The 21,681-nt window shown below is 33.9% G+C and overlaps 1 protein-coding gene across 8 annotated transcripts in view; it reads left to right on the top strand.

The window, feature by feature from the left end:
* nuf (rab11 family-interacting protein nuf) overlaps positions 1 to 21,681 on the top strand; it is a 64,139-nt gene that overhangs the window by 20,980 nt on the left and 21,478 nt on the right. For 7 of the 8 annotated variants that reach the window (XM_018102158.2, XM_089259497.1, XM_089259502.1 and 4 more), the window contains 2 exons: positions 16,516 to 16,554; positions 16,973 to 17,087. In XM_018102158.2, the coding sequence (XP_017957647.1) occupies positions 16,516 to 16,554; positions 16,973 to 17,087 (154 nt within the window). Of the gene's footprint in view, positions 1 to 248; positions 499 to 16,515; positions 16,555 to 16,972; positions 17,088 to 21,681 lie in introns of those variants that run through there. The other variant, XM_089259503.1, reaches the window with a different exon arrangement.

Genomic DNA, 21,681 nt, shown 5'->3' with positions numbered 1-21,681 from the left:
AATCAATGTCCATAAAAAAAGTGAATGTTAAGGCGACAGTTGGCCAAGGATTAATGTGAACAGCTGTGATTTCTGCTGCAATAAACTGAGCTAAAAGAAAAAAAAAGAAAAAATATATATAAATACATTATATATAAATAAAATATCACCTTGAACAAGTGCTCCTTGTGCTGTGTGCTCCCACTCCCAATCAAGTGCCAACTCATGTAACTGAAAGCAAGCTAAAAGCTTCTCTGGCTAATTAATGTTTATCTTATCCAACTTGAAGGCATTTTGCAATGACGCGCACTGCGGCCAATGGCCAAAACAATAAGCAAATGAGTTAACGCACAGATAAGCGTTAAGAATAAATATAAATATATAAAGAACAAGAAATATAACTAGACCAGCATAATATACACATATATACTCTATATAAATCTACAGAAGCAACAAACTTCATATGGATGATGAATATTATGAATATTTTCCCTATGACCGCAGTCATATGAGAAAAACGTGCGTATACTTAATAATATATGGTTGCGAATTGTTGTTGTTGTTGTTGTTGTTGCACTTAACTGTTATGTAAAGCATTGTTAAATGTATTAATTCTTAAGAAAAAGAAACCACAATGAAACACGCCCACTTGCTGGCAAACAAACGCCCACATAAACACTTTCGCCTTAATTTGTTTTTTTGCTTTTGCTGAACAGTCGGTCAATTGTGAGTCAGCTAAATATATATATATATATATATATATTTATGTACATATATGTTTGTAACTGTTACCTGTATTTCTATAGAAATCGCAATGTCTTGACCCCTCCTGCTCTCACATATTTTGTTGACTTCTCCTTTTGTCATAAAACAGCTTTCAATTGATTTTTGCCAGCTAGCACGACAATAACAGATCTTTGAGTCGTGCACTCAAACATCGCTTACCTTTTATAAGAGGGCGTAATGCAGACAATGAGATATTTTATAGGTACATATAGGATAGCTGAAGAAACAAACAATCATTACAAGTTTTATTTGTATTGAAAAGTTATAGCCGAACATTTTTCTTGGCTCTTGCACAATCAGCATAAATGAATACTGTCTGACGCTTTTGCTTAACATATAAATATATTTTTATTATTTCATACTTTTCTATATGCTTTTGATACTGGAATAGTTGTATCATTCTTTGATATTTTAACCCAGAGTTTATATAACATATTAATGCTACTCATTCTTGGTTTGAATATTTTTTTTTTTTTTTGTTTGAATCGATTATAGAATTTTAGGTTTCAATGAAATGTTTTTATTCCCATATACTTCATTATTGATTGAATATTTTCAGGCCGCTCATTATTATTATTATTATTATTTTTTATACTCATTCACGAAGTGAATTAGTATATTGGTTTTGTGCAATGTCCGTCTTGCTGTCCGTCCGTCTGTCCGTCCGTCCGTCCGTCCGTCTGTCCGTCTGTCCGTCTGTCCGTCTGTCCGTATGAACGCAGTTCATTTCGCCGCTATTGAAGCTAGAGACTTGAAATTTGGAACACATACTCGTGTATAACTCCGATTTATAAAGTGTTAAAATTTTCCCGATCCGCCCACTAGGGGCGTGGCAAATCGGAAAATGCATTTTCCGATATACCAGAAATCATGTTAGTTGAAGAGCTAGAAAGTTGAAATTTGGTATGTAGATCCGCGTTGACCCCCCAAGTCCAAAAAGCTATGGTGGATATATCTACGCCCATTGGGGGCGTGGCAAATCAGATAAAACTGTATCTCCTAAAGTTCTAAGGCTAGAACGTTGAAATTTCGCACGTGAGCTAATGCTATAATTCTATAATGACTGATGAAAAAATTTTATGTCTACGCCTACTGGGGGCGTGGTAAATCGGACCTGAAGATATAGTAATTTTTCAAATTTGGCTATATTTTAGGCACTATTGATGCTAGAGACTTGAAATTTGGTATATATACGCGAGTTGACCTCCCAAGTCCAACAAGCTATGGTGGATATATGTCCGCCCAAAGGGGGCGTGGCAAACCGCAAAACTTTATATCTCCTACAGTTTAAGAGCTAGAAGCTTCAAATTTGGATAGTTGAGTTACTGGTAACGTCCTCTATCGATGCCCCAAAAATAATTGTCACGCCTTTTTGGGGGCGTGGCATATCGAAAAATACCCTGTAATTTTCACATTTTTTGAGCGTAAGCATTCAAATTTCGCATTTACGTTACCGTTAGCTCTTTCTAAGAACTGGCCAAAAATGAGGTGTCTACGGCCACTAGGGGCGTGGCAATCGGCATTTATAGTATCAAATTGAGACATTTATATGCTTGAGCTATCTATGTATGTACATGAATATACAAATAGGCTTAATAGGCATTGATAACACGGAAGGAAACATTTTTATAAAATCTAAAAATAAAATTTAAATATTTAAAAAATATAAAAGAAGCTAAAATAACAAAATTTGCAATTTACAAAAAAAAGTTCTCCGCGGGATTTGAACTCGCACCCAAGCCATGTTTGTCAAAAATAACAAAAACAAATTTAGCCGGCGCCTTTGCCAACAACGCTACCACCTACTGTCAACAATAGTAATTAAAATGAAATGCAAAAATAAGATTCTTGTTATGAGAGTAGCGGATGGTAAATTCAAGAACAAAGCAAAAACAAATCAGTCTCATGTCAACGCTAGAGTATGCATTTATGTGTACATACATACATACACACATACAAATGAGCGCGTGCATAAGAAAGGCTGGAATGCTTGATGCTACATATGCGTGCAGTCTTATGTATGTACATACATATACATGCATATATGCGTACATACATATTTGAGGGCTTTTTAAGAAGAATAAAATATCTATTTTATAAAAAACGAAATATTTATGAAAAAAAAAACTGAAACTTGATGGGGACTTGAACCTCCGCCGCTGTAACATAACTTGCGACGCCTTTAGCGCCCACGCTATCGCTTTGCTTTACAAACTGGTAGCTAAAATACAATAAGCTAATAACAGAGCGTCATCTGACAAAACTACAATAACAGCTAGAAAATCCAGAAATCAATCGCAATTCTTAGAATGCTAAAAAGCGCGCTTTTGTAATGTAAACAAACGCTAAAGAATCTGCAATAGGTGTGACCAAAAGCTATTAACGAAAATTACCACACATTTTCACTCAAAAAGTGCACGATCAATATAATAATTATCGATTACTCGATAAAAATTACCAAATGCTACAATATAATCAAAAAGCATAATTGTTTTGTACTAATTTTTTTTAAAGCCAAATTAAATTAAATTTTCAAAGGGACTGTGAATGAGTATTTCGCAGTCGGTAGCGCCCGACTGCAACGTTCTTACTTGTTTTAATAATGGATAGTTTATATATTTTTTAACATATTTTATTATTTCTAAATATTAGATATTTTTAAATTTTATTTTCTTTTTCTTATTTTTCTTAAAATATATTGAAAATTAAAAATTTTTTTTTTATTTTTCTTAAAATAAAAGTAGTTGCTGGAGAGACAGAAGCGGGGCCAGGTAAAAAAATAAATAAAATTAAATAATCAGCCAGAGTTGCGAGTTTCTTGAACTTCGCTGCTTAAAATTCAAAGCAGACAATGGAACCCGAACAGAGCTGAGTTTTTATTTTATTTACTTGTATTATTATTTATTGTGGCTGCTCAAATACACAATAAGGCTTGGCGCAGCTTGATGCCCATCCCCCGAGACAATCAATCAAGCACCTGGCCTACTGTCTAATTGATTGCTGGCTGTAGTATTAGCTTTAGCAGCTCTCTCAGGTTTATAGATTGACCTACTTTGTGGCCTTATAAATATTTGCCACATCGCATGCAAATGCCAAATGCTTTACAGAAGTTGCTTCTATTGCTGTAGTTTTTATACTCATTCACGAAGTGAATTATTATACTCATTCACGAAGTGAATTAGTATATTGGTTTTGTGCAATGTCCGTCTTGCTGTCCGTCCGTCTGTCCGTCCGTCCGTCCGTCCGTCTGTCCGTCTGTCCGTCTGTCCGTCTGTCCGTATGAACGCAGTTCATTTCGCCGCTATTGAAGCTAGAGACTTGAAATTTGGAACACATACTCGTGTATAACTCCGATTTATAAAGTGTTAAAATTTTCCCGATCCGCCCACTAGGGGCGTGGCAAATCGGAAAATGCATTTTCCGATATACCAGAAATCATGTTAGTTGAAGAGCTAGAAAGTTGAAATTTGGTATGTAGATCCGCGTTGACCCCCCAAGTCCAAAAAGCTATGGTGGATATATCTACGCCCATTGGGGGCGTGGCAAATCAGATAAAACTGTATCTCCTAAAGTTCTAAGGCTAGGGGCGTGGCAAATCGGAAAATGCATTTTCCGATATACCAGAAATCATGTTAGTTGAAGAGCTAGAAAGTTGAAATTTGGTATGTAGATCCGCGTTGACCCCCCAAGTCCAAAAAGCTATGGTGGATATATCTACGCCCATTGGGGGCGTGGCAAATCAGATAAAACTGTATCTCCTAAAGTTCTAAGGCTAGAACGTTGAAATTTCGCACGTGAGCTAATGCTATAATTCTATAATGACTGATGAAAAAATTTTATGTCTACGCCTACTGGGGGCGTGGTAAATCGGACCTGAAGATATAGTAATTTTTCAAATTTGGCTATATTTTAGGCACTATTGATGCTAGAGACTTGAAATTTGGTATATATACGCGAGTTGACCTCCCAAGTCCAACAAGCTATGGTGGATATATGTCCGCCCAAAGGGGGCGTGGCAAACCGCAAAACTTTATATCTCCTACAGTTTAAGAGCTAGAAGCTTCAAATTTGGATAGTTGAGTTACTGGTAACGTCCTCTATCGATGCCCCAAAAATAATTGTCACGCCTTTTTGGGGGCGTGGCATATCGAAAAATACCCTGTAATTTTCACATTTTTTGAGCGTAAGCATTCAAATTTCGCATTTACGTTACCGTTAGCTCTTTCTAAGAACTGGCCAAAAATGAGGTGTCTACGGCCACTAGGGGCGTGGCAATCGGCATTTATAGTATCAAATTGAGACATTTATATGCTTGAGCTATCTATGTATGTACATGAATATACAAATAGGCTTAATAGGCATTGATAACACGGAAGGAAACATTTTTATAAAATCTAAAAATAAAATTTAAATATTTAAAAAATATAAAAGAAGCTAAAATAACAAAATTTGCAATTTACAAAAAAAAGTTCTCCGCGGGATTTGAACTCGCACCCAAGCCATGTTTGTCAAAAATAACAAAAACAAATTTAGCCGGCGCCTTTGCCAACAACGCTACCACCTACTGTCAACAATAGTAATTAAAATGAAATGCAAAAATAAGATTCTTGTTATGAGAGTAGCGGATGGTAAATTCAAGAACAAAGCAAAAACAAATCAGTCTCATGTCAACGCTAGAGTATGCATTTATGTGTACATACATACATACACACATACAAATGAGCGCGTGCATAAGAAAGGCTGGAATGCTTGATGCTACATATGCGTGCAGTCTTATGTATGTACATACATATACATGCATATATGCGTACATACATATTTGAGGGCTTTTTAAGAAGAATAAAATATCTATTTTATAAAAAACGAAATATTTATGAAAAAAAAAACTGAAACTTGATGGGGACTTGAACCTCCGCCGCTGTAACATAACTTGCGACGCCTTTAGCGCCCACGCTATCGCTTTGCTTTACAAACTGGTAGCTAAAATACAATAAGCTAATAACAGAGCGTCATCTGACAAAACTACAATAACAGCTAGAAAATCCAGAAATCAATCGCAATTCTTAGAATGCTAAAAAGCGCGCTTTTGTAATGTAAACAAACGCTAAAGAATCTGCAATAGGTGTGACCAAAAGCTATTAACGAAAATTACCACACATTTTCACTCAAAAAGTGCACGATCAATATAATAATTATCGATTACTCGATAAAAATTACCAAATGCTACAATATAATCAAAAAGCATAATTGTTTTGTACTAATTTTTTTTAAAGCCAAATTAAATTAAATTTTCAAAGGGACTGTGAATGAGTATTTCGCAGTCGGTAGCGCCCGACTGCAACGTTCTTACTTGTTTTAATAATGGATAGTTTATATATTTTTTAACATATTTTATTATTTCTAAATATTAGATATTTTTAAATTTTATTTTCTTTTTCTTATTTTTCTTAAAATATATTGAAAATTAAAAATTTTTTTTTTATTTTTCTTAAAATAAAAGTAGTTGCTGGAGAGACAGAAGCGGGGCCAGGTAAAAAAATAAATAAAATTAAATAATCAGCCAGAGTTGCGAGTTTCTTGAACTTCGCTGCTTAAAATTCAAAGCAGACAATGGAACCCGAACAGAGCTGAGTTTTTATTTTATTTACTTGTATTATTATTTATTGTGGCTGCTCAAATACACAATAAGGCTTGGCGCAGCTTGATGCCCATCCCCCGAGACAATCAATCAAGCACCTGGCCTACTGTCTAATTGATTGCTGGCTGTAGTATTAGCTTTAGCAGCTCTCTCAGGTTTATAGATTGACCTACTTTGTGGCCTTATAAATATTTGCCACATCGCATGCAAATGCCAAATGCTTTACAGAAGTTGCTTCTATTGCTGTAGTTTTTATACTCATTCACGAAGTGAATTATTATACTCATTCACGAAGTGAATTAGTATATTGGTTTTGTGCAATGTCCGTCTTGCTGTCCGTCCGTCTGTCCGTCCGTCCGTCCGTCCGTCTGTCCGTCTGTCCGTCTGTCCGTCTGTCCGTATGAACGCAGTTCATTTCGCCGCTATTGAAGCTAGAGACTTGAAATTTGGAACACATACTCGTGTATAACTCCGATTTATAAAGTGTTAAAATTTTCCCGATCCGCCCACTAGGGGCGTGGCAAATCGGAAAATGCATTTTCCGATATACCAGAAATCATGTTAGTTGAAGAGCTAGAAAGTTGAAATTTGGTATGTAGATCCGCGTTGACCCCCCAAGTCCAAAAAGCTATGGTGGATATATCTACGCCCATTGGGGGCGTGGCAAATCAGATAAAACTGTATCTCCTAAAGTTCTAAGGCTAGAACGTTGAAATTTCGCACGTGAGCTAATGCTATAATTCTATAATGACTGATGAAAAAATTTTATGTCTACGCCTACTGGGGGCGTGGTAAATCGGACCTGAAGATATAGTAATTTTTCAAATTTGGCTATATTTTAGGCACTATTGATGCTAGAGACTTGAAATTTGGTATATATACGCGAGTTGACCTCCCAAGTCCAACAAGCTATGGTGGATATATGTCCGCCCAAAGGGGGCGTGGCAAACCGCAAAACTTTATATCTCCTACAGTTTAAGAGCTAGAAGCTTCAAATTTGGATAGTTGAGTTACTGGTAACGTCCTCTATCGATGCCCCAAAAATAATTGTCACGCCTTTTTGGGGGCGTGGCATATCGAAAAATACCCTGTAATTTTCACATTTTTTGAGCGTAAGCATTCAAATTTCGCATTTACGTTACCGTTAGCTCTTTCTAAGAACTGGCCAAAAATGAGGTGTCTACGGCCACTAGGGGCGTGGCAATCGGCATTTATAGTATCAAATTGAGACATTTATATGCTTGAGCTATCTATGTATGTACATGAATATACAAATAGGCTTAATAGGCATTGATAACACGGAAGGAAACATTTTTATAAAATCTAAAAATAAAATTTAAATATTTAAAAAATATAAAAGAAGCTAAAATAACAAAATTTGCAATTTACAAAAAAAAGTTCTCCGCGGGATTTGAACTCGCACCCAAGCCATGTTTGTCAAAAATAACAAAAACAAATTTAGCCGGCGCCTTTGCCAACAACGCTACCACCTACTGTCAACAATAGTAATTAAAATGAAATGCAAAAATAAGATTCTTGTTATGAGAGTAGCGGATGGTAAATTCAAGAACAAAGCAAAAACAAATCAGTCTCATGTCAACGCTAGAGTATGCATTTATGTGTACATACATACATACACACATACAAATGAGCGCGTGCATAAGAAAGGCTGGAATGCTTGATGCTACATATGCGTGCAGTCTTATGTATGTACATACATATACATGCATATATGCGTACATACATATTTGAGGGCTTTTTAAGAAGAATAAAATATCTATTTTATAAAAAACGAAATATTTATGAAAAAAAAAACTGAAACTTGATGGGGACTTGAACCTCCGCCGCTGTAACATAACTTGCGACGCCTTTAGCGCCCACGCTATCGCTTTGCTTTACAAACTGGTAGCTAAAATACAATAAGCTAATAACAGAGCGTCATCTGACAAAACTACAATAACAGCTAGAAAATCCAGAAATCAATCGCAATTCTTAGAATGCTAAAAAGCGCGCTTTTGTAATGTAAACAAACGCTAAAGAATCTGCAATAGGTGTGACCAAAAGCTATTAACGAAAATTACCACACATTTTCACTCAAAAAGTGCACGATCAATATAATAATTATCGATTACTCGATAAAAATTACCAAATGCTACAATATAATCAAAAAGCATAATTGTTTTGTACTAATTTTTTTTAAAGCCAAATTAAATTAAATTTTCAAAGGGACTGTGAATGAGTATTTCGCAGTCGGTAGCGCCCGACTGCAACGTTCTTACTTGTTTTTTTTTTTTTTGTTTGAATCGATTATAGAATTTTAGGTTTCAATGAAATGTTTTTATTCCCATATACTTCATTATTGATTGAATATTTTCAGGCCGCTCATTATTATTATTATTATTATTTTTTTTAATAATGGTTAGTTTATATATTTTTTAACATATTTTATTATTTCTAAATATTAGATATTTTTAAATTTTATTTTCTTTTTCTTATTTTTCTTAAAATATATTGAAAATTAAAAATTTTTTTTTTATTTTTCTTAAAATAAATTGAATTTAAAAATTTTTTTTTTTAAATTTTCTTAAAATATATTGAATTTTTTAAATTTTTACATATTTTAAAAATATTTTTTTTTTATATTTTATATATATATATATATATATATTTTTTTTTTTTATTTTTGTATACATTAGAAAATCTTATTTTTATTTTATTAATATTTTTTATTTGTTTTTATATATACTTTTTTATTTTTATTTATATATTTTTTTAATAATTTTAAATTTATAAAGTATTCTTATTTTATTATTTTTTTTTTTAGTTTTATTTATTTTTAGTTTTATTTATTTTTAGTTTTAGTTAATATTTTTGTAATATTTATTTTCTTTAATATTTTAATTATCTTATAATTTCATCTTATTTTTTATTTTATTATATATATTATTTCATTTACGTATTTTTCAATATTTATTATTTATTTATTTTTTTTTTTTTAAGTGGTTCTTTTTAGTTAAATTATTCTTCCACACATATTCTTTGATATATAAAAAGAGCTTTATAATAATAAATAAATGGGCATATATTTATTTGAATATGCATTCATTTACTATTATTATGCTATTCTTCCCAGTATGTAATTTGTATGCCCAATTTAAGAACATTTATTTTGTAGATGGATCTAAAATTACATCACCGCTCGTTCAGTTCTCGTTGTGGCTTATTGTCAACGTCGGCTTAAATCATTGTTGCGACCGTGTCAAGTGCGCATGTTAACAGTCAACTGCTAATTAAAACCTTGTTCAAGTCACCTGACAAAGGGTCGCGTTTCACAAAATTCAAAACAAAACTCAATCCGGCTGCCCGCTGCCCGCTGCCCTTTGCTTCTATAAATATCTACATAGTATGTGTGAATAGACCTGTTTGCCGCACTTGCTACATTACCTGTTGCCCGGTTGCAAATAAGGTAAAAGTCAGAGCAGCAGTCAAGACGAAAGTTTTGACGATTCAACTAAATTATGAATGCTTCTGCTTTGGCTATAAGCCATAAGCCGTAAGCCTTTATTTTTATGCGGAAAAATAGTTGCTGGAGAGACAGAAGCGGGGCCAGGTAAAAAAACAAATAAAATTAAATAATCAGCCAAAGTTGCGAGTTTCTTGAACTTCGCTGCTTAAAATTCAAAGCAGACAATGGAACCCGAACAGAGCTGAGTTTTTATTTTGTTTACTTGTATTATTATTTATTGTGGCTGCTCAAATACACAATAAGGCTTGGCGCAGCTCGATGCCCATCCCCCGAGACAATCAATCAAACACCTGGCCTACTGTCTAATTGATTGCTGGCTTTAGTATTAGCTTTAGCAGCTCTCTCAGGTTTATAGATTGACCTACTTTGTGGCTTCATAAATATTTGCCACATCGCATGCAAATGCCAAATGCTTTACAGAAGTTGCTTCTATTGCTGTAGTTCAATATAAATATATGTGTTTACACAGTATATTATGAAACGCCTCAATGCCTCAAAGTACTTCTAACAGTTACTTTTAGTTTCTCAGTTTTAGTTTTCTGGCCATAGTTCGTGTTATACTCGATTGCCGCAATTCATGGCGATTGCCAAAGGATGGTTGGCCAGTGTCTGAGCACGCCTTTCAAGCGCCCCTGAGAAGCGGCTCATTAAATTACCTGAGAAACCGCATTTACCACTAGTTTTATGGACATTAGGGCATCGTTTATGTTCCACAGTACCGTTTATTTGGAAAACTGTGCACAGGTGAAAAGCTCGCTTAATTACGCCAACTATTGTCATTTCCTAGCGTTTTCAGCTAACAGCTAGGAAAGTCACTTTTAATTAAACGCAAAAAACAAAAAACTTTCAAGTTTTCAAGGCGTGCAACGCCCCAGAGGAAGGGGACGGCATGTGAAACTAAGCTAGAGAATGTGAATGTAATGCTTGAGTTGGGCGATGTTATAGAGAATAGACAGAGGATTGTTATATGTTATAGATCATAGGCAGATAATAGATATATAACATAGTACATGTATATATTTATATATATTTATACATATATATGTATAATTTTATATATATTTATACATATATATATATTTAATTTATATTTGTTTATTAACATTAATATATATTTAAGGAGCAGTCGGTCGGATTTCCCAGTCAGGGCAGAACTGAAACGCTCCATTGGCTTAGATGTTTCCTTTTATATTCAGACTAGACTGAATTTAATTTATATGCATGTCTGTATATGCATATTTCGCTATAAATATATATATTCCAGCCATTTCGGTTCATTTAGCTTTTATTCAAATTTCAAGTTAAGCTTCGTGTCGAACATTTATAAAATATGTTCTGCTAACTGGGTTAGTTTTTAGCTCTCTAACAGGCTCTACCCATAACTTATGCGAATTAAATCTTATACCGAAAAAACTTTTACTCTTGACCCCATAGAATCTAAAATCTGTAGCAGTAGTTATACTGTAGTTGTAGATCTTCTCTATATATGAACTATATTGAAAAATTGTATATTATTGAAGCAGAGTTTATAATAATATGCAATAGCTTTTGCATATTTAATGCCATTTTATTTAAAGCAAACACAAACTGGAGCAATGAACCATCTCTCTCCCCCTCTCTCTCTCTCTCTCTCTCTCACACACACACACACACACACACACACACTCTTTAGTTAACCTATTCACATAATCAACAGTTTGAGCAAAACTTTCTAGTTATGTCATTTTACAAAAAATAGTATAAAATTCAAATGTAAATCTTTTATTTATGCGAATTGCCATTGCATGTAATGTGCGCCCTCTGGCCCCTCGTATTTTTTAATGCCCTTTGCGAGCGAAACAGAATTCTCAGCTGCAAACCAAGCGGAACGCAATGAGCGTAAAAGAGATAGGGCAACAGGGCGCAACGGGAAGCAAAGGGGAGTATTTGATGATGAAGTATTTTAATGATGAGCGAGAGCAAGGGTTTGAGCGGGAGTTGCTGACGCAACAGGTGTCTGTGTGTGTGTGTGTGTTTTTTTTTTTTTGCACCGGGTTCTCTTGATCAACACGAGAGCTTGTCATTTGAAAGGTCTGGGTAAATGGGTATATATAGAAACATGTTGATAATATTTAGAGAAGATATACATCAAGATAAAAGAGGAATGAATATATATGTTATACATATGAACATAAATGTTTTTCTGGGAATTTTAAGATAAATCAATTTCAATTAACTTGAATTCACTTTTAAATCAATTAAAGCTAAATAAACTTTTAAAAGATGAGTAAATGAAATAAAATAAAATCGTTTAAATTGTTGTAGCTAATGATAATAGATTTAGCTTGAATTCTTTAATAGATAAATTAAAGCTAAATCAACTCTTTAGAGATAAGCATATTTAGCTTGAATTTCTGTTTATTAAATTTGACATATTTAAAAGTTCTCTCATGGCAAAGTTTAGCAAATTCTCTTGTTTGCTCTAGTTGGACTTTGTTTGCCTTCCTTGAGAGTATCTAATCTTGGGCTTGTACGTGTTGTATATTTAGTATAGTATATTTGTAGACATTTAAAAAAATTAAAAATAAATAACAGAAAGTTAGGCTATTGTTTTACCTTAAAGATATCTTTTAAAATATTCTGATATAAACTGAAGCAAAAAGCTAAATGGAATTTATTAGGGTGTTAGAAAGAGAGAGGGAATGAAAGGGAGTGAGACCAAAAGAGCTAGTGAAGGAACGAAGAAGGAAAGGGTAAAAAATACAAAACTCCATAAAGAAACGATTCTATCGATTTTATAGAGTGTCCAAGCTTCGGCTTTTGTGCAATAATTAGTATATACATATATATTTATTTATAATATTTATTTTATATATGTATATACAAAATAACGAAAGTCAATGCAAAAGAGAGCAAAAGTATTTTAAGGGACTTGAAAACAGACGAAATTTAATAATCAATTTCCGGTCGGCGTTTCAATTACACAAAAATTGCGAGTGGTTTTCAAAGTGGTTTTTGCTGTTGCTGTTAATTTAACGGCATATTGGGCATATCAAGGTTACCTAGTTGAGTTACCTACAGCTGGCCAAATAGTAGCGCACATTGGCAATTGATTTCGTATATAAAAAAAGTAAATATAATCATAATAATAATAATAATGAAACACCAAATGTGACCTTAAACATGTTTTATTTAAACTGCTTCGCCGCTGTGGTTTTCGCTTTTATTTTATTTTATTGCTGATTACATGTCATTACCTTGATCGCTTTTATAATTAACTGTCAGCTCGGTGCGTTGTTTTTTATTTAAATACACTCTTTTTTTTTTGTTGCTTCTATCATTTTAATGCGAGCGAAGCTTTTGAAAACTTGTTCAACTGCAATTTGGGTTAATAACTTTTAGTTTTTGTTGTTGTCTATTTTTAGTTAGTTAGTTTTGACATAAGCTGTTTGCTAGTCAGTCATTTAAATGCTCCATTTTCTGCTGCAGTTGCTCGACTCATGCCACATTCTAATGTCGCACAACACATTGCTGATTTGCACCTGCTGCCACATTTGGCTACAATTTTCGGCTGCCATTTAGCCACTTTTGATGCCAATTTCAATTTGCATCAATGAAATCAAATGCGAGAAACCACTGCATCAGACAAATCAACGCCAACCGCATTGCTCAAATTGTTTGTATACCCTCTACGAATGGCATGACACGGGTATGCCAGAGATGGCCAAGTAGATGTTGTTGATAATGATATATAAAATATGCTTGATGAAGCTAGATTTTTTACAAATTTATTAAAGTCATATAAAAGACCACGAAGTACTTAAATAATACCTAAAAGTAACTTTTTTTTATTTATTGCATTGCAGAGGGAGCTCTTTATCTTTCTCTCTTTCTCTCTCCCTCTTTCTCTCTCTCTCTCTCTCTCTCTCTCTCTCTGCCTGTATTCCGTCAATAGTCGCTCTTTTTTCTCTCTCTCTCTCTCACATACTCTCTACCCTACTCCCTATTGCCCCGCGTTCCCTGTCTCCCTCTTTTTCTCTCTGTCTTTTTCTCTTTCTCCTAAGTTTGATGCTTTCATTCAATGCATTACTTTCTCTCTCATTCTCTGCAGTCTGTCCTTGCTCGTTCCTTTTCTCTCTGTATTTTCTATATTCCATCCATTCCATGTCTCTTTTTCTTATTTTATATACACTTGTATATATACATACATATATCATATGCCAAAATTCCTATTTCTATAACCGTCTCATCACTCTTCTAGATGAAGCCTTTTGTCGGATAAATGTAAATGCCATTCACTTTACAGGGTAATTTCTATCACAGCAAAAATTCGCATTCCCTTCAATTTTACTCATAAGATTGTTTTTCCTATTCCAATTTTGTGTGATGTCTTACATTTCCTTAGCAGCCAAGGCATACGCGACTTGCCCCTCAACATGGCCAGCAAAAAAATGGAATGAAAAAATTACGCAAAATTACATTCAACACGATTTCCGCTTCAATATTTCAAGCACTTCAAATAGGTTCGATAAAGAGCATTTGCTTGGCCGCATATGAAAATTCCAGTTTTCCCTCCAGTTTTCTTTTTTCAGCTGCTGAAAATTGCTGCACAAATTGCGCAACTTTGCAACACATTAAAATTGTTGGTCGAGCCAACACTTTGGACAATTTGCGCGTTGCCAATTTGCGGGCAAGTGTTGCCAACTTATTTATGAATTTGAATATGTTTTTTTCATCTGCTCTTCATTTTGTTGTTTTTACCCATATGAAACTGAATCAAAGTAGTTCGTCCGTCTGATTTATTTGGCTTGGAAAAACTTTGCAATTCGCATTGGTTGTTCTTCTTCTTCTTCTAATTATAGTTTTTCTTTGGCTTATTTCTGCTCGCGTTTTATAGCCTTGCTGAAAATAACTCATAAGCCAGATGAGACAGTTTTTTTTCCTATTTTTTTTTATTTTTATTTCTAGCCCAACTGTGCAAAGTGGGTTAATGAGTTCACTTTGTGGGCATGGTCACTTGGGCTGTGGTTGGGCGAGGCTAACAGCGAACCCCATACAAGCTTTTAATTGTTGTTGCTCTGCAGTTTGTTTGCTTTGCTATTAATTTTTAATTTTTAATTTTGGGCAAACATTTGACCTGAAATCTTGCTGTTGATTTCAATTTGGCTAAGAAATAGCTACGTTTCGGCGTGTTTAGCAGCGAATATAATTGGCTTGAATTATAAAAGTTTCTTTGCAGCTTCCGCAGCTGTTAACTTGTGTATTGAAAATTAGTTTATACAGTTTTAAAGCCATTTGCACTTGTTCATATGTAAGAAGCGCATTTAGCACAAATATTTTCTTTGAAGTTTTACGCTTGCCAGCAAATGAAAATTATTTCTTGAAAAGTTTTCTATTTACAAGATTTTTGTAACAAAATAAATGTGAGAATTCTTTGTATTTTAATTATTGTTACATTTTTTTGTTTTGGAAATAATTTAAGTTTTTTTTATTTTAATTTCCATTTTTTCAAATTTTTGTAAATATTTTTTCATTACGATTTTAACAGTATTTTTTATATTCTTTGATATTTATTATATGTTTAATTTTATTTACATTTTTTTATTAATATATTTTTATTTATATATATTTTTTTATATTTATTTTTATTTATTTAATTATTATTTGTTTTTTGTTTATTATTATTAAATAATGTATATATTTATAAGGTATTTAAATATAAAAGTATGTATATATATTATGAATAAATATCAAATAATAATAAAAAAAAAAATGTTTAATAAAAGTAAATAAATTCATAATATATATACATGCTTTTATATTTAAAATACCTTATAAATATATACATTATTTAATTTATATGTCATAAACATTTATCTCGATTTTCACATAGAAAACTCGCTGCACCAAATTCAAATGTCTTCCAAAAATTTCCACACACCTGCACATGCAAAAATATTTCCACATGTTTTACGTTTGACACATTTTCTCTAAAATGCACTTTACACTTGTTGTTGCTGTTGTTATTGTTTTATTTTATTTTTATTTTTTTCTTTTCTTCCACTTTTACAACTTAATTTTAGTTATTTTCGTCGCAATTATTTTGTCTCTGACGTTTGTTTGCTTTTGTTGTTGGTATTGTTGTTGTTGCTGCTACAGTTTTCCTTGTCTGCATTTTCTATTCGTTGTGTGGTTGTTGTTTGTGTTGTCGTTTTACCTGTTTCTCTGTTGGCTTAGTTTTTCTGTAGGCATCAATGGCTCGCGTGGGTGGCCGTTGTTTTCCCTTTTTGTAAATATATCTGTTTTGATCACGTGTTTAGTGTTTTTTTTTCTGTATTTGGGTTCTTTTTTTTGTAGTCTTTCTTCAATGTCAACAAGTTAATTTGCATTTTGCGCTCGACACGCCATCAGTTTATAGAAATGTCTTAACGGGGCTTCCAATCGAAAGGCGATTAATGGCCATTTTGTGGCACATTTAATTAAATCTTGATTAACCATTTTTACATAGTTTGTTTGGTCTATTGTAACTGGACTTAATATATATATTAAATTTTGCTTTATTCGAATTTTACTTTATTCTAATATATTTATTTCCAATCTTTTGCAGCTCCGGCCGCAGGCAAATAAGTTCCAATGCCTTAGCCAGGTAAATATAAAAATAACTACAAATAAAAATCAATCATTAATTCGAGTTTAGTTTAATTCAGTTTGACAGTAACTGTGCTACACTTACAGCTACGCACCCAATGCACAAATCAGATTGCTGTGTGTCTTGGCTAAACACAGTTTGCGAAGCATAGTCACTTACAGTTGAAATACCATTATGGTACGGTTTGTGTCTGTGCTAAACGAAGCGCTTCAAGTTTATAGTTGAGCTTGGATAATGTATAAGTAAATTTAGTAAAGACACAAATCATGCCGCAGCATTCACAATAGATAGCTATAAACATTTATAAAATTCGTTTAATCATTCGAGTTAAGCTTTAAATTTACAATTTCATTGAATTCAAAATGCATTTGCTGAAATATTTGCCCATTTCAATTGATTTCTTTTCGTTTTGCAGCCAGCTGTACAGATCATCGAGTTTCAACTCTTCCGGCCGTAGCTCTAACTGTGATACAACTGAGGATATGTATAGCGATATAAGCCTCGAAAATCGTCATGATTACGATTATAGGGTAAGTTTCAATTGAAATAAATTTGGATTAGTAAAAACGAAAAGTAAAATTTTGATAAATAGTCAAAAAATGAAAAGATTCCTTGAATAATTTATAGAAAAGCTAATGTTGAAAATATAAGAAAAGGGTTTGAGATGAATTTTAAAATAAAAATAGGTTATTGCATAGGTTTTTAAATAAAAATATTTTTAACAAATTTCAACTGCTTGAAAAAAAAAAAAAATTAGATAAAATTTATAAGAATTTAAAATGATATGGTTTTATATTTAATTGGTTTTATGACTATATTTATAGATCTCTATATTTTTCTTTCTATATTTATAGATCTCAGAAATTAATTAAATATATTCATGAAATTTTTAACTTTAATAACTAAGAGCAAAAGTATATTTCAACTAGTTTCTCAGTCTTCAAGCTAACTTTAAATATTTTTTACACAAACTTTCGTTTCTTAAGCTCAATTTGTTCGGGTTTTTTGTCAAATGGCCAACTGAATTCTTTTGCAATTTATCTTGCACAAAATAGTTACAAAAACTAAAAATAAATAAACAAATGTTAAAACCCAAGTTAAAAATATTTGCAAGCTCACAAATCTTGAGCTCTCGCATGATGCGGCACAAACATTGATAGCACATAGCTGTGGATCGGTGAGGTGGCATGGGTGGGATCGGTGGGGGCAGAGCTTTCAATGTCTCTTTGAAGTCGAGCGTTGATCGCTTTGGCATAACGAAACCCTCGATGAGAAGCGAATTTTGCACTTGACCAGCGACAGTGAGAAAAGTGTTGACAGACAGTTTTAGAGGACGATCGAACTGAGCGAGCAAGCTGCCAATTTGGCCATTTGCTCATTCATTAACGCCAAATTCCAATTCAGTTAACGTGACTGCAAATGCGACTTGCGGCTTTTCACTTAAACTCACCCGCTACAAACGAGTTTTCGCTCGTCTTTGTCTTTTTTGTGGGCCTATGAGATGCCAGGCAGGTGAAACTCTATTTGGTGTGGGTTGTATTTGGTGCCCCCTACATTGTAGCTGCTGCTGCTGCTGCTGCTGCTAGTTGTTATATAAACTGCATTCAGAGCGAGTGCAACGACGCCTCAAGGTCATTGAAATCGACTCGAATCGCAATTGAAAACTTTTCGTTGCAGACCCAGTTGCCAATTTGCTGAACTCTGTGCCATCCACAACCACATGGTCCACAATGAAAACCTTTTCACTTAACTCTACATCAGCTAGTCTTTTCTCACTTTCTACCAAATCTCTTGCCATCGCTGGACAATCGGTGTAACTTGTTAAGTTTAATGGATCCATCATCTATGGCAACTACTTTTGATCCTCACTGAATGGCTTTTACGATTTTAGCTAATCTTTTCAATTGGCAGGAAGTTGCTTTGCTGTGACTAAACTTTAATTGAATCACTTAACTTTTCGCCCATAAAAGGTATAACTACCTTCTCTTTAGTCTCGCAGTTTTAATTAACACTTTTCATGAATGCCTGAACGATGGGAAATATGGTTACGTGAACGGCTCGTATTGATTTTTATTTTAATAATTTATGTATTATGCTATTTGCCATTTCATGTAAATGATATATAGATTTTTTTCTATTTAAAAAATATTAAAGACCAAATTAACTGAATTTAAAGTTCATTCTGTTCAACAAAAGTTATTTAAATTAAATTAATGAATATTCCGCTCAGATGCGAGATATCCGGCAGGGACTCAGTTAATACGGTGTTCAATTGGACAGAGAGACAAAGAGAGATAAAGAGAAATTCTGTTTTTATGCAAATTCGTGTTGAGTTGGTCAAGCGACAGGTGTAAATTATAAACTGAAAATTGTTTTTACCTGTCGCTGCGGCTACTGCTGCGCGTAATTATTTGTAAATTTGTAAAGCAACCAAAAAAAGAGAGAGAGAAAGAAAAAAGGAAAACAGAAGTAAATAAAAGGAGCTAAAGACAACAACTGCAAACGACACAAAAGAGACGAGGTGAATGGAAAATGAAAGGTGAGCGAGCAGACAAAGCATACAAACACACACTCACACATATGGAAAAATAAGAAAATTCCGAACGAGGCCTCAGCGCAGGAAAAAACAAAAATAAAATGCAAAAAAAAAAGGAAAAAGAAAAAGAAAGAGTAAAATGGCAAACGAAAGAAATGGATTTCGCAAAAATATCACGTACGAATCATTTGAAGACCTTTGATTGTTCTTTTATGCAACAGGCCGAACGGGAAACGGAAATGCCGCGCTGAAACAGGAGCTCTAGCTGAAGCGAGAGCCACAGCCAAAGCCCAGCGTACGGCAGGTGGGTAGGTGGGTGGGTCAGGGCGGTGCAAATCATTTGCAATGCGAAATGAATGCCGACGTGGGGCCATCGTTGATTGTTGTGTGAAACTTGGCGCTGCATACAAAATGAGCGAAAAGAATCAGGCCACACGAGAAGGGAGGGAAGGCGGTGTATATTAATTGATAAGGAAATACGGAACAACAATTGACAGACGACGAGAAGCGAAAGAAAACAAAGTTGAAATTTAATTGCATAGAAAATTGATGGGGGAAAAAATGGGGCAAAATCTCAAGAAAGTCGGCTTAATCAAGAACTAGGTCTGCACTCGAAGAAATGTGGAAACTATTATTTAGATATTTGCATACAGAAGCGGAGTTGGAGGCAGGTGCATAGCAAAGACACGAACCTCTAGAAAGGGCCAAAGTGCAGTTGGAGAATGTCAATGTGCTGAAGCAGTAGAGAATGTGAGTGAGGAAGTGAGTTTCTCTGAAGTAATATACTTTATACAATAAGTAGATAAAGTAAATGTTTAATAAGCAAATAATTAGCTAAAGAAGATAAGCTTATAAGTATGAAAATTATGCTAGGCATTCGCGTGCCAAGATCTTTAGCAAAGACACGAATCACATTTATGTAAAAAAGAAATTGTCCACAGCATTTTAGTTTCTTTGAAATATGTCAGATTGTACTCTTAAGAAAAACATTTGAAGCAGATAATAAACAGATCTTGTTTAGAGATATGGCATATATGGGAAATACATGCATATCAGCCAGATATGGTATGCAAGAGGCATTTGCATATGACAAGACAGCTCACAGCGAAGACCCAAACCAGTGAAAAATGCCAAGAAAGGAAAATGTTAATTCTCTTAAATGTTTTGCAGACTTTGTATTAAAAGAGAGAGCTGAAATTGAGTTATTTTATAAGATGATAGGCATATACAAAGTAAATTAAATACATTGAACTAAAGCGTACTCCGCATTGTTAGTATGGCATACACATGACTTTGCATTAAGCAGCATAAAGCATAGCAAAGATACGAACCAAAAGGACTTAACAGGAAACGAAATGTTAATAATTGTGTTGCTAAGTGAATTGCCATAATTGAGTGAATAATAAATAACGATATATTAAAAACTATATATAAATATTATTAATTTAATATTAATATTTAAAGTCGTTATTAACCAAACAGAATTTTAAGAGTTACATACAAACATTTAATGTACTTCTAATAATTTAATTATAGAATCTCTTTCTGTACTTTCAACATCAAATTTATTTCCCACATAAAAACCCACTTCAGCTCTAATATATCCATTCATTTGTTTACCTAATCGCGCACTTGTGCTGTTCAAATTTTCAAATTCCTATTGAGTTTGAGAAATCTTGGGAAATCCATAATATTGAACAGCAAGAGACAGAGCAGAGACCCAGCCAAGTGCTGTACAAATTTGTTGGCTGTGGCAATGCGAGGCAAAGACGACAATCGCGTCATGGATTGCAGGCGAGTATCTCGCTCCACTTAAATGCCGAAAGATCTCTGACAATTGAACAAATTGCAAATGCCATTGTTATTGTTGTTGTTGTTTTTACATACTCGAGTGCCTACAGTTATAATTGCATAAGTGCGTCGTCTCCCCACACACACACACACACACGTAGACACAGAGACTTCAGTGCGACATAGATTGCGATCTGACATGGCTTGGGAATAGTTGTGGGAGCAGATCTTTGTCGTTGCTCTCGAGACACACTTCAGCTGGGGCGAGTGAGTAAAGGCGGCGAGGCAACGGCTTATGCAACTTGGCAAGTAACTTCTTCCGCCTTTGCTCAACAGACCTCCCAAAAAGAAAACAAACTCAACTGACCTTAGCTAATTAAATGGCCAGTGTATCTAGCTGGGGTTCTTTTACTTAATTCCCGGCTTTTCACTTTTGCCACTGGCCCTGGCCAAACAGAGCATTGACAATTAGCCAGCCCCAGGCGTAAAAGCCAAGAAGAGAAAAGGTCAAACATCAAAAATGAGGCCAAAGCAGTCTTTGACCATGCACCCATGGGAAACCTTTTGACCAAATCACTCATGTTGGCTGCCAGTGGAATGTAAAGAGTTTTCATTTCTGTTTTTGGAAGAATTTGTTGATGAGGAGAGCTGAGCAAAGTTATATAAATAAATGAAATTCTATCGATATGACGAATTTACTTTGATAAGAACTGCACATTTTCTATAGCTTTGATGGCCTATTGGACTTTATGTTTTAAGATATGGGAATACGTCAGCAAAGATATCTTTTAGCTGTC

Source organism: Drosophila navojoa, chromosome 4, assembly GCF_054131105.1.
Source record: "Drosophila navojoa isolate 15081-1374.11 chromosome 4, UAZ_NAV_1.0, whole genome shotgun sequence".
In the NCBI taxonomy this organism is placed as follows: Eukaryota; Metazoa; Arthropoda; class Insecta; order Diptera; family Drosophilidae; genus Drosophila; species Drosophila navojoa.
The sequence above is the reverse complement of the archived record's forward strand: the minus strand, read 5'-3'. Positions and strand labels throughout refer to the sequence as shown.